Genomic DNA, 12996 nt, shown 5'->3' with positions numbered 1-12996 from the left:
AGAGGCAGACTCCTACAGATGTGAAGCTCAGAGCAGTCAGAGAGGTGAAGATGCACAATATTGTTGTATAAGAATAAAAAAATGCACTTAGAGGAATGATTTTTCCTATTTATTTTCTCTTGGTGTATGAGATGTATTAGGTTGTTGTATTTCAATGAAACTAAAAAATTTAAATTAATTTCTAAGATTGTCTACATTTTTTATTTTTCTCCATTAGAATAACAAAGGGACAACCAACCCTACGATGGAGATGATTGTCACTAGTGCACAAGACACATTTGACAGCCCATATCTTCTGAACAGAATCAGCTGAAGGAGAGGAAGACCACTCTATTCCTACATGACACTTCTAGGCTTCCATAACAAATTAAAAGGCAATCTATTCTGTATATGGTTTATGAGGAATTCAAAGGAAAGTAAAAAGTGTGACTACCAACCCCGTTCTCCCTTGAACTAAAACAAATTTGACACCCCTGATTTAATACATGCTATGAGTTCAGCTCTCAGTTAAGACATTACTGTGATTTGAAACAATAAAATAATATTAAATCATGAATACATATGAACACATCTTATCTTGAGAAGTATTTTCAAAGTTATAATTACAACAATGACATAGAGATAATAGATCAGTTTACATGAGTCTGCTATGATATGATGATGATTCGACATAGTGGCCACAGGAGGATGGGGAAGAAGAGGTGGAGGTGCACTGCAACAGATGGAGTCTTCAGTGCACTTCCTATCAGCTGGCGATAGAGGTCAGTAGAAAAAGATCGATTAATCTGGTATGAACCTTTTTATTACTGCTCTTTCACCAAATGGCCAAATTGTGGCTTTTATTTTGAAATGTATTTCGTCGGGTTTTTTCCTGTAAATTTAACGAACCTGATTGATCTGTTTCCATATGACCGGGCTTCCATTCACAGCGGGGTTCATACATGCTGAGGTCTCTCTGTGGAGCAAGTAACGTTACTGGACCTTGACAGAGAGACAAAGGAGAGAGAGAGAGAGAGAGAGAGAGAGAAGAGAGAGAGAGAGAGAGAGAGAGAGAGAGAGAGAGAGAGAGAGAGAGAGAGAGAGAGAGAGAGAGAGAAAGGGGCCAAATGAACGAGTGTTATCAGTGGCAGAAGGAGGGGGGAGCGCACACACAGGGGAGGGTTTTTTAAAATATTTCTCTTTTTATGGTTATCGGATTATAAACACTTGAGGACTTTATAAACATGCACCTACTGGGAATATCTCTTCTACTGGCATATCTGCTCTACACCAACCTCGCCAGCGACTTCAGCCACAGCGATTATGAATACTACGAGCAGGAGCAGATGGACGAGCCGGTAAGTTGGAGTTTAAAAAAAAAAGAGAAGAAGATCAGAACTTGTTGGAGGTGAAGCTGTGTGTGTGTGTGTGTGTGTGTGTGTGTGTGTGTGTGTGTGTGTCTGCATGCACACTGCAGCGGTTTGCATGGGCTGTAAAGTGTCACCTGGTTCAGTCAGGTGAAGCATCAGGACTCAATATTATATTAAGGCAAGTGGGGGTTTAACATGTAGGATCAAGGAGCATCCAGGAGACTTGAAACTATCCCACTGTTACACATCATAGTACATTCAAGTGAGAAGTTAAGGTTGGGGTGAAATGAGGACTGCAGATCCCTTAATCCTACATTACAGAAACAAGGAAAAGCTTGTTTGATTTCACTCCAATTTCACCTTGTTACTTTTTTTTTTTTTTTTTTTTAATCTGAAATGAAAGAACAAGTAATCAAAAACTAGGCTTGCAGAGTGAAGTGAATAATATAAATAATAATAAATACACATAATAAGACAAATGTTATCATCTAAATTAGGTCTATGTTAAAAAAGAAAATTATTGACACATTAATTTGAGTAAAGTTTGAAAATCCTCAACATTACACACTTCATTAAAAATCTAATAAAAGATGCCACTGAGTTGCATCATGAAAATTGTGGGATCCTGCAATTTTGGAGCTTGACCCTAACATTGAAACTAAAATGGACCATTCTCTTTCAATTAGTCTATTGTGAGCCCCAACTGTTACAGAAATGGAATACTAAAAGCTGCATTACCCCTTCAACTTGATTTAATCTAGAAAACAGAAATTAGACACAGACGTTCCAAACATTTAACGCATCCATAGAGTGACACAGGGATTATGTTTCTTATCTTATTTTGAAATTTGAACCAGAAAATGTATCCTTAGGGGAATGTGTCTTTATTCCCTTGATATATATATATCCTGGACAAATATACCAATATGGTATATTAAGGAAATACCCAGAAATATACTTTATTAACCCATGTATAGCCTACCTTTAAAATGTGTGGGTACACCAAGATATGCAGACAAATACCCCAAATAGCACCTCTAACTTTTGTAAATGTACAGTATCCAAATGCCACTAAACTGGTCAAACATGGCCAAACCTCCTCTCCTCTCTCTCTCTCTCTCTCTCTCTCTCTCTCTCTCTCTCTCTCTCTCAATTTTACCGATTATCTCAATTTGCCCTCCAAGTTTATTCCCTTGATGTGAGTGTGTGGCTTTGGACAAGTGAAAACAAAAAAAGCCAAAGCCACATCTTTCTGAGTGTATTTTTCTAACTGATTGTAATCATCTGTTCTGGTGCGCAGGATATCATTAAAGTCTTAACTCCTGCTTTTACTGCTGAGCTCTGGATCTGAGAGGTCAAGGACGGAGAGACATACACAAACACTGATTTCTTACATCGCGTATTGTTTTACATACAGAAGGTAACACTGATATTTACTGGCTTTTGTTTAATGGTTGTTATTCATCTGTCAGGCTCTGTAATAACAGTTGGATGGATACACCATTGAAACCTACCTTTCTTTAATGTCATGCAGCAGAGCAGATTTGAATTGAGCTGAATTCATAGAAAAAAAGTGGATGAGAGAGAGGAAGGAAAACTGTGGAGAGAGAGAGAGAAGAGAACATTTTCAAGGGGGAGATTAGGAAGGAGAGTTTTCATATTAGCCAGAGAAAAGAACCAATGAAGGCAGGTGTCACAGGGTCACGTGTTTGTGTGTGGCTACCAGAGAGGCATTGCGATGTGAGGGGGGGGGGGGGGGGGGGGGGATAAGTCCTAAGCAGTAACATGCAGCCATTTGATCACATTAATTGGGATGATGAGTTTTATCATCCCACTTATCCTGAGGAATTTCAATAAAAGCTGATACCAACTCATCTCTGCTGTCAGCTGAAAACTTGAAGCATAAGGATAAAAAAAAGTAGTCTTTTAGATTGGTGCCTGGGAGATAATGCTGTAGGAATGAGGTATTCAAACAACCATTTAATCTGCTCTTCACACTTGATTTGCTTGTTTCATGCTTCAAATGAATGCTTCAGTCTGTTTTGTTCAGCTTCAGTTAAAGTCCTTTCTTTTAGCCTTCCTCTTTTGATTGCACAACACAGCTAAATAGCAGTATAATGCTCGAATGGTCATTTTATTACAACCTGTATTTCTTTTTAATAAGCTGTTTAATTTACCCCATTAAATGGCTTTGTTTGTTTTACTTTCAAGCAGAACTCCACCAATTTTACACATCAGAGTCCTTTTACAGACTGTTGTTCGGGAGTACTACTGCTTATGGTCATATAACGCGTTCTGTGGCTCCAGTGGGAGCTGTGTGAAATCTGATAAATTATCTCAAATTATGTTCCGAGTTAAGAGTTATAATGAAGTGAGCTTACCAGACCTCTGTAGCTTGCTGCTCATCTCTGCCTGAAGCTACTGTGGTAGCTCCAGGTTACATTAGCCGGTAGTAGCATAACACACCTGATATCTGACTGAATTGTCTGAGAATCAGGGGCCGAACAAAGCAAGTTTGACTCAGACTCTACCACAGAGTAAATATATGGCTACCACAACCAAAACCGATGAACTGAAAGACCCTAAATGCTGCACTACAAGTTGTCTTCATCACCTTTCACATTACACACAGACATTTGGTTCAGTGTTGATATAAGAACAGTATTAATTACGTTTAATTAAGCGTTAGGCTTGGGTGATTAGCACTTTACCCTTATAACAATAAGGACCTGGTTTCCAGTCAGTATGTCCATGTGGGCCCCATAAGGGTTACATTTGGGCTGCAATATGGGTCCCATTTCGGTTTGTCTGCAGTTTCCATGGTGGCTCCACCTGTGTTTGCCCATATGGGCTTCAAGTGGGTTGTGACTGGGTTTCAGGTGGGGCCCAACTGGGTGAGTTACACATGTGGGGCCCATGTTTGTGAAACAATATGGGGCCCATACAATTTGCCCTGTTTATGCCCATGTCTGCTTAGCCTACTTACATCCGTTATGGGGCTCATACAGTCAGCCCATGTGGGCTTCACATGTGGGGCCTATGTTACTGAAACCATGTGGGACCCGCCAAATTTGCCCAGGTCAAGCCCGGGCCCACTCAGTACCCATGTAGCCTGCTTTTAAGCCATGTGGGGCCCACATGGACATGCTGGCTGGGTTATGGGCCTATTTTGGTCCTGATCCTGGTCCCTTATTATTTGTAGAGTTGTTCTCCCTGTGCCTATATGCTTCTTGATCCCAGTTTAATTGGTTAATTGGCAACTTGATATTGCTTGTAGCAGTAGATGTCTATCTCCGTCTCAGCCCTGTTGTAAACTGGCAGGTCTACCTCGCTTTTTGCCCAATGTGAGCTGGGAAAGGCTTCGGTCCCCAATCAGAGTGGTCAACTGGTCTTCACTCTGTCTTCCAGTTGGTCAGACCACTCAGTCCGAGACTCTGGTCCAGTGTAAGATATCCACAACAACTGACAAGATTTCCTGGAAGTTTGATTCATGATCCCCAGAGGAGAATTCCTACTTGCCTAATGTGGCCATTGGGGCAGGAACCTTTCATCCTTTCATCAACCCTTTATTGTAAGTGTTGAATGATTCATTAACTTTTCTTTCGCATCAGCCTCAGGGACAAATATGTCAGCTCTGTTTCAGAAATTAATAGCATTCCTAAACTTTTGTATTCTGAAGTGTAATGAGTACTAAAGCCTCTAGGGGCTGCTACAACAGAGTATTGCTGTTTATTTATCGCAAAACAAATCTATGCTAACTTGGGTGTCTATGTGCAGTCCTTAATCCTGAACAAATCACTTTACCTTTACTAGTTCTAGTCTTCAAGAACTCACGTTGGTCAAGTTCTGGCAAGGACTGACAACATGCACACTGAATCATCTACAAAGCTGTAAATGGTTCCGCCTGGATCCTCCTGACTCATTTGACTTACTACATTTGGCTTGTTGCGGAGGAAAAATCCCCAGTCAGCCCCTCAAATGAACCCTGTTATGTGCCATTTGTTTTCACAACTTTCCTAGTGGTTCCTTTCTGTTTTTTACCTCTCCCCCATGTTTTCATTGGCTTTCCACATCTTTTTGACCTATGGGGCTCCAGAAAATGTTTTGCTTCATTGCTTTGGGGTTTTCTAAGGGTAAGCCCTATCCACCTACTGGTCCTGGAGCAAACAGTATTTCGAAACAACAGCATTAGTGGGTAATAATAGCTCTGCCTGAAGTACCACATGAAAGGCCTTTTATAGCACATGGCCGTCAATGAGTGCCAAAACATTTAGACGAACACAATAAAGCATTTAAATGTTAATATGGTCATGTTAGTTGTTTTTGGTAATGTACTGGATTTTTTGTGAATCATTTCCAATGTGATAAATATCAGGGATCAGAAATTAGAAGGATGTTTGAAAAGTTAAGTTGTCTGTGCAGTTTTTGTTGAGACTGTGATACTGATGATGTAAATTTGAGCTCCAGTTTGACTTTTGTTTAATTCAGAAAGTTATTTTTAAAGTCTTCTTCCACACTTTTTCATACTGCTGCGCTGTCATCCTTGCATGATTTGCCGTTGCATTGACCGCATAGTTGGCAATATGGACGAATCTACAGCTATATAAACAATACTGACATTTATATACGGCACTTGTGTTGTTGGTTTTGTGGTACTTGCTCATCACATGTCCAAAATTGGTAACTCCTTTGTTTTCGTGCCTTTGTTATGTCCAATCATCAACACAGAGCTGCACATGGTCAGTCCTACCGCAGACTGTTATAGTTTCCAATTTCTAGAATACGTGCCGGGCCCTCACACATGCTACAATTATGTAATTTGAAGAGGTTTATTGTGGCAGGGTGCAGAAACAATACATATTCTAGTTATATACAACTTATTTCAATTGGCTAATGTGTGTCTTTTTTTTCTTTTTGGAAATGTAACACTGTCAGGATTATGTGTATAAGCAACATAATCACTATACATTTACATTGAATTCATCTGCAAAATGGTCAGCAAAGTTGATGTTTAGGCAAATTAGGGAAAGATTGTGCTCAGTTAAACATTCAAAAACTCAATTGAAGCTTATGGTAGAACACAAACCAGGACCTTTGGTGTCACACTCATGTGTTTTGTACATTCACCCCCAACCTCCAACCTGTACACCTTGTTGCCTGTTAATAAAAGGTCATGCTACAACCCGCATTGGGATCAAATGTTGCCAGTAAACATAAAGTTTAAGAGGAACATCAATAAATGCAGATCGATTATTTATGTTTGCTGAATAGATGGTGGTGGTTGGTCGTGGTTGGTGATTCTGTGGTGTTAAACGTGCTTTAGTTGATTCTTTTTGTCTAAATGTTTCACTTTCTTCACCAGCTTTGACTTTCTACTGTGTGGTGCTATATACATAGGTAGTGTACAGTGGGTCCATCAGAGAGCTTTCTTCTACTGAAAACAGCTGCATGATGCTGGAAATGAAGTTGCGTAAAGAGACCGAAGGAAAACAGTACAGTTGCAAGCTATGAAACCACAACAATGAGCTTAGAGATGCTCTGTAGATGACTCTATGACTGATAATTCCCTGTGTTCATCAGAACAGGCAACCACTCTCAGATTACATGTAGTCATTTTATCCATTGTTTATTTGAAATATTGATTAATGCAGATTGTACTTGCTGGTATATTGTTCAGTTTTCTATTTTTCAGTTTTTTGGGCTATATTTCAGACATAAATGAACTCTTCTCTTTGGTGTAGCTGGCTTGAGCTTCAAACTTTCTGACTTCATTTGGAAGGTATCTCATACTGCTGATTGGCATTCAGTCTAGTAATACTACTATGACAAAATGCACTCAGACAGATTTGGAGGACCATTCTAATGTCTTTTCATGTTTCAGGCCACATACCACAAACTACTTGGTATTACTGCCAAAGCGTATCATATTTATTTAGATCAGTAGATGTGTTTTTTCTGCAGTCTATGCTGTCATTGGTTTCAAGTCATTTCATGTTTCTATGAAAAGTTGCAGAACTTCGATTAAGCTGATTTTCATATTGTAGTTAAGCGAATTGAAAGGAAGGTAGAAAAAATGAATTCAGTCATTAATCTGAAACACTATAGCAACGTTTGAAAAGTAGAGCATTTTCACACCTGTCGTTCGTTTGCTTTGGTCTGACTCAGCAGATGAGTTGCTGCTTTGTTGCATTTAACCTTTGGTTCGGTTTGGTTTCACAAAGCAAAAATTTCAAACAAACCAAAATCTATCAGCAAAAGGGAGGGAGCTGCCAAATCTCATGTTGAGAAAGGAGAGTGTTTTTTTCTTCCGCGATAACTATCCAAAATTGACAATTGGCAGAACTCATAAATGTTGTCATCTTTTGGGACATGTAGTCGAGCCAAAATATGTTGGCAGAATGGCACATTTGAATGCACTTCAAGGCAACGTCTCGAGAAAAATGTGTTGGGTTTCCCATTAATCTATTAAACTGTGGCTACAGTTTTACGTCAGCATCTCCAGGCACATAGCCTACGTTTGTGATGCCATGCAGGCATGCACACACATGCACACACTCCAGCATATAGTGTAACTGAAACACAAGTTATCTCTCTCTCTAAACACTTGTTCACTGCCCCTCACACTACAGTCACACTGTCATGATGTGGGAAAAACTTTATGCACTCAAAACACTTTTACACTACATGTCACATTCAGCCATTCACACACATACATACACTGATGACAGGGGCTATCACACAGGGTGTCAACCTGCTCATCGGGAGGGAGACTAGCCATTCACACACATTCATACACCGTTCTTTGGGAGCAATTCGGGGTTAAATATCTTGCCCAAAGATATGTCGACATGCGATTGATGGACGATCTATGTCCTGAGCCAAATATTGATGACATACCATAACATAATGCATAATTACAGTAACATAATGCACAGGGCATCTGGCTACTGGATCTGATTTAATCTAGATGTGCAATGTTTCCTGCAGTTTGGTCAGAGGTTGGATCACGTACATACCACAAATGAACCATACCAGAGTGTGTTTGTAACCAGACCGAGACCACCTCTTCTACCATGTGTTTTGGTCTGCACCTTAGAGCAATTGCAATTGATGTGTTCACCGCTGCCCAATGGTTGACAATGGACCATTGCCATGGTCCATGGTTTGATTTAACCGAACTAAACAAGGCAGGTATGTCAATGTTAATGAACAGTACATAGTTTGCGGTAAATGGGCAACAACTTTCTACTAACAACGAAACTATGACTAATGCTGTAATCAGTGATTGCTAGACATTTTAAACTTTCCAAAACAGAGCTTAAAGCTGTTTGTTTTATCACGCACCAGTTTTTTTAACTTATGAATTACCCAGTCCATTAAAAAAACATCTTGGTACTCTTGTTGCTACACTTACTGTACAGACACATGTTCATGACGAGTTCTCAATGTTCCTTCAGAGAGCGTAGAAACAGTGTATGATTTATATTTCAAGGATGACTTCTCAGTTTTGCTTTGCCCCTGCAGGAAGCCTTGATAAAAAATCTGGACAAGCTGACATGATAAACCCTCCTCCAAGTCAAATATTACTGTTATGAAATTCAATGATGTTTTAAAGGGATGGTGGTTTCTAGCCAAGCACTGCAGCTCGCCAGAAAGTTACAACCTTCGTGTAATCTGTAGATGACCCATGAACTCTGAAGTAGACGGATGGATGTGGTGAAATACCCGACGCAACGCCAGCATCTCTCTCTCTCTCTCTCTCTGTCTCTCCAAGTGTGTCTCAATGTCCCTCTCTCTCTCCCTCTCTGTGGGCTTAAGTTGCTTCATCACTCTTACTCCATCATGACTGAGATGACCAAGAATAGAAAATTATCAATGATCTTTCTTGCTTTAGCCTTTATCCTGACTCAGTCACCACATAGTCTTGCTTTCATCTCTCAGTTTCTATTTATTCTCCCCCCCCCCCCCCCCCCCCCAACTGCGTCACCCCCCCCCCCCCCCCCCCCCCCTTTCGCCCACCCACTCCTCGCTCCCTCTCTTTCTGTCTGTATCTCTCGCCCATATTTCACAACCCCCTGGGGTCTGCAGAAGAATGCGGTGTGTAATTAACAATCATTTCAGAGGAATTTTTCTGTGATTTCTCTGTTCAGCTCAGTCTCACTGCTCTGCCTCAGTGTCGATATGCATGTCCATCTGCTCTAAATACCAACTGTTACCTATAAATATCACACCATAAATATGACATGATCCTGCAGGAACAAGAGTGGTCAGAGAATGCTTCTGTCGAGCATCTGTTTGGCCTTCTTGTTGCAATTATGATTCAAAATAAGTAGGTAGCGATTCAAAAAGTTTAAAAAAAATAGACATGGATATTGAAAGGTAATCAGGGCTCCAGACTTCCGAAGTGAATGTAAACCGTCCCCAAACCATAATGTTGGCTCTTTATTTTGTTATTATCATGTGTAGTTGTTAGTTGTGAGTGGAGATGCTGCTTTCAGTAGTTGTAAATGTTTCCATGTTGGACCGTGCCTTTGCAATACAGTTTCATATGCTGCGGCCCCATTTCTGCTCCTGATAACAGTCTGGAAAGATTGTAGCATTCTGAGTGCACCAATTTCTCCAGTGACCTCTCTTATAGTATAATTGTATAAATAGTTGTTATTAGTTTCTGTATAGCTCTTAGTATTCCTCCAATGTCAGTTTGCTTAGTTGTGGGTCAATAATTCATGCCTGATGATGAAAAATGAAGCAGTCTGCAACTCTGCTATGTTCACATTTTAGAGAATATAATTGATATTTTTCTCATTAATGATGTATTATTTTACCAGTTGTAACCCATCCGCTATTAATCACAATGTTAACTTTTACTGAGTAGCCAGTCAGTGATAGAAACTATAATAACAGCATGAGAAGGCAAGCTCCATTGTAGTCAAGGCTCAGTTCAGTTTGTCATTTGCTAAATGATAGTTTAAAATAGATAAACAAACAATATGTGGGGTGGCTGTGGCTAAGGAGGTAGAGCGGGTCATCCAGTAATTGGAAGATTGGTGGTTTGATTCCAGGCTCCTCCAGTGCACATGTTGATGTGTCCTTGGGCAAGATACTTAACCCCATTTGCTCCCGATGGCTGTACCAACGGTGTGTGAATGTGACTTGTAATGTAAAAGCGGTTTGAGTGGTCGAAAGAGAAGTACAGCCTATTTAACAATTATATTGTATTATATATAAAATCCCTTTCATCCTGGAAGCACAGGAACAATGACTTTATTTATATAGCACCTTTCAAAAACAAAGTCACAAAGTGCTTTACAATAAGGTCATCAAACAGATCATACATAAGTCAATAAGATCTCAAATGTAAAATATAGACAAGATCAAATAATTTAATTGTACAACAAATACAAAGTTAAGACAAAGTCATACGATAAAAGTGAGTCTTAAAAAGAGATTTAAAAGATAACACTGAGTGTGCCTGCCTGAGATCTCCAGGCAGGGAGTTCCACAGCTGAGGGGCCCCAACAGCAAAGGCCTGGTTCCATGTAGTGATAAGTGGAGATTTTGAGTTCTGCTGGAGGATCTGAATCAGCGATCAGGGTCATAAGGAGTTACCAGATCACAGTTGTAGGCAGGAGCCTGACCATTCATTACTTTAAAAACAAGCAGTAAAATCACTTCTAAAACTCATTAGTAACTAGTGAAGAGCAGCAAGCATTGGTGTAAAGGGGCGTTCAGACCAAAAGTGTCTGACGCAAAAAAATAGCTTGAATCACCTCTATCGCGCCGCTTGATCATAAATAAAACATTTTGGATCATCGCTTCATTTGCTTCATTCGCGCTTGTGACGTCGGGAGAAACTCGCCGCTGATTGGATGTCGTGGCGCGATGTCGCCTGAAAAGTTAAATTTTTCCAACTTTATTCGCGCCACTTCAGACGCTTGATTCATTCGCTTCATTCGCGCCGCCTGATATGAAATCAGGTGTTATCGCGCCATTCACATTGATTTTCTATGTGGACGTGCTGCTCAATTTGCGTCAGACGCTTTTGGTCTGAACGCCCCATAACTCTAAGCTGCGTTCAGACCCAACGCGATGAACGCGACAAAATTGCGCGACAAATGAGAATCTGTCGCACTATCCCTGGAGTTTAGACGTGTGACCATTTTGTGACCATAATGTAAAATTTTTGTGCGTGACGCGAGCCTGCCCATTTTCACTCCATAACAAACATTGCTTTTTCAATCATCAACCATGGCTGAGATCACTTACTCTTTTCTCTCATATGTGTCCCTGAGGCTCCTGAGGCTCCTGAGGCTCTTCCATTTCCTGCGACACACATCAACTGACAAAAACACACGTAAATTAACTGTTGAATCTATGCAGGGAGAGCCAGCTGTCTTTTGTTTTTGTTTTTTTTTCTTCCTCAAAACTTTATAAGGGAGAGCCAGCTATGCTAACAGGGGCTATACGTCATGACGTAAGTGACGTAAGGAGAATCTCAACGCTGATAGGCTATCGCGGCACGGCGTCACGCGATGTCGCTGCAAAAGTTCAAAATGTTCAACTCCTGCGATGCCGCGAAAAATCGCGTCAACGTCATACCTTAAGTATGTGTTAAAGACCTGGCAGACCTAGTGCAGTCTTTTTTTTAGCTGAATAAAGTGTATTGCAATAGTAAAGTCTGGAGGTTAAAGCATGGATGACCTTTTCTAAGTCTGCAGAGGAAAAGAATGACCTGACCTGTTTATCCAAACACATTTTCTATCGTTTCAGAGATGAAAGTATGCTATTAGTATCGAGCCTGGTTGGTAACGGTTAAATAATATGAACCTAAGAAAATGATAAATTGTCTTTTTTCCGGACAATTCCGTCTGTAGATGAGACTTCCCAAAAATTGTTTTCATGATTTCTGGTATCCAGTGTTGCACTGAGTAGAAGTTTTTCCTTCAAACTTTTCTTTAGAAAAGATCACGTGGTCTTCTTTCAAATTCTTTCAACTACAAAACTAAGAAACTCACTCAAGTAACAACATCAAAAGTCGTTATGCTAGTGCCCCCTGGAGACTGAAATCCTCATTTACATGCCAGAAAACTTTTTTTTTCATGTTTTCCAATGTTGAGACCATGTGGATCATTTGGTGCTTTTGAATAAGACGCTATCCTCCCAAACCCTCTGCTTACCAGACGATGGTGCTAATGTAGCAATTTAATCACCAATGTAGCAACCACCAAACATGGAAGGAAGAAACAAGACATTTAAATATTTTTCCATTTTTTTTTGTATTTCTATATGAAGGGTGGGTTTCCAGTGCCCAAGATTTACTCCTAGATCAACGCCAAATCTAACCCAAATAAATTTCAATGCTGGAGTGTGTCCGCAGTCTCTGTTTATTAGCCATAAACAGCCAATGGATGACTTTCCCAACTGAGTGCATAATTATACTGTAACTAGGGAGGTCCCAATCTAGTTTTTTTGGCCTTGAACCCGATCAAAGTCTTTCAATATTGACTATGCACCAATACAAAGTCCGATGTGATACATATATTTATACAGCAGTGGAACATATACGATGAACTAACTGAGTAACTGAGATTATTGATATGATATGCCCTGAAATTAATGTGACGTTATCCACTAGAGAGAAGATTTA

At 40.1% G+C, this 12996-nt stretch overlaps 1 protein-coding gene across 1 annotated transcript in view; it reads left to right on the top strand.

The window, feature by feature from the left end:
* The first annotated feature begins 1108 nt into the window (after positions 1 to 1108).
* Positions 1109 to 12996, top strand: part of vegfc (vascular endothelial growth factor c) — a 75738-nt gene continuing 63850 nt past the window's right edge. Inside the window, exon 1 of the mRNA XM_062433074.1 lies at positions 1109 to 1337. Coding sequence (XP_062289058.1) covers positions 1224 to 1337 — 114 coding nt within the window. The 5' untranslated portion in view covers positions 1109 to 1223. The remainder of the gene's footprint in view (positions 1338 to 12996) is intronic.

This window comes from Scomber scombrus, chromosome 2 (genome assembly GCF_963691925.1).
Source record: "Scomber scombrus chromosome 2, fScoSco1.1, whole genome shotgun sequence".
Taxonomy (NCBI): Eukaryota; Metazoa; Chordata; class Actinopteri; order Scombriformes; family Scombridae; genus Scomber; species Scomber scombrus.
This window is presented reverse-complemented; position numbering and strand designations above follow the sequence as displayed.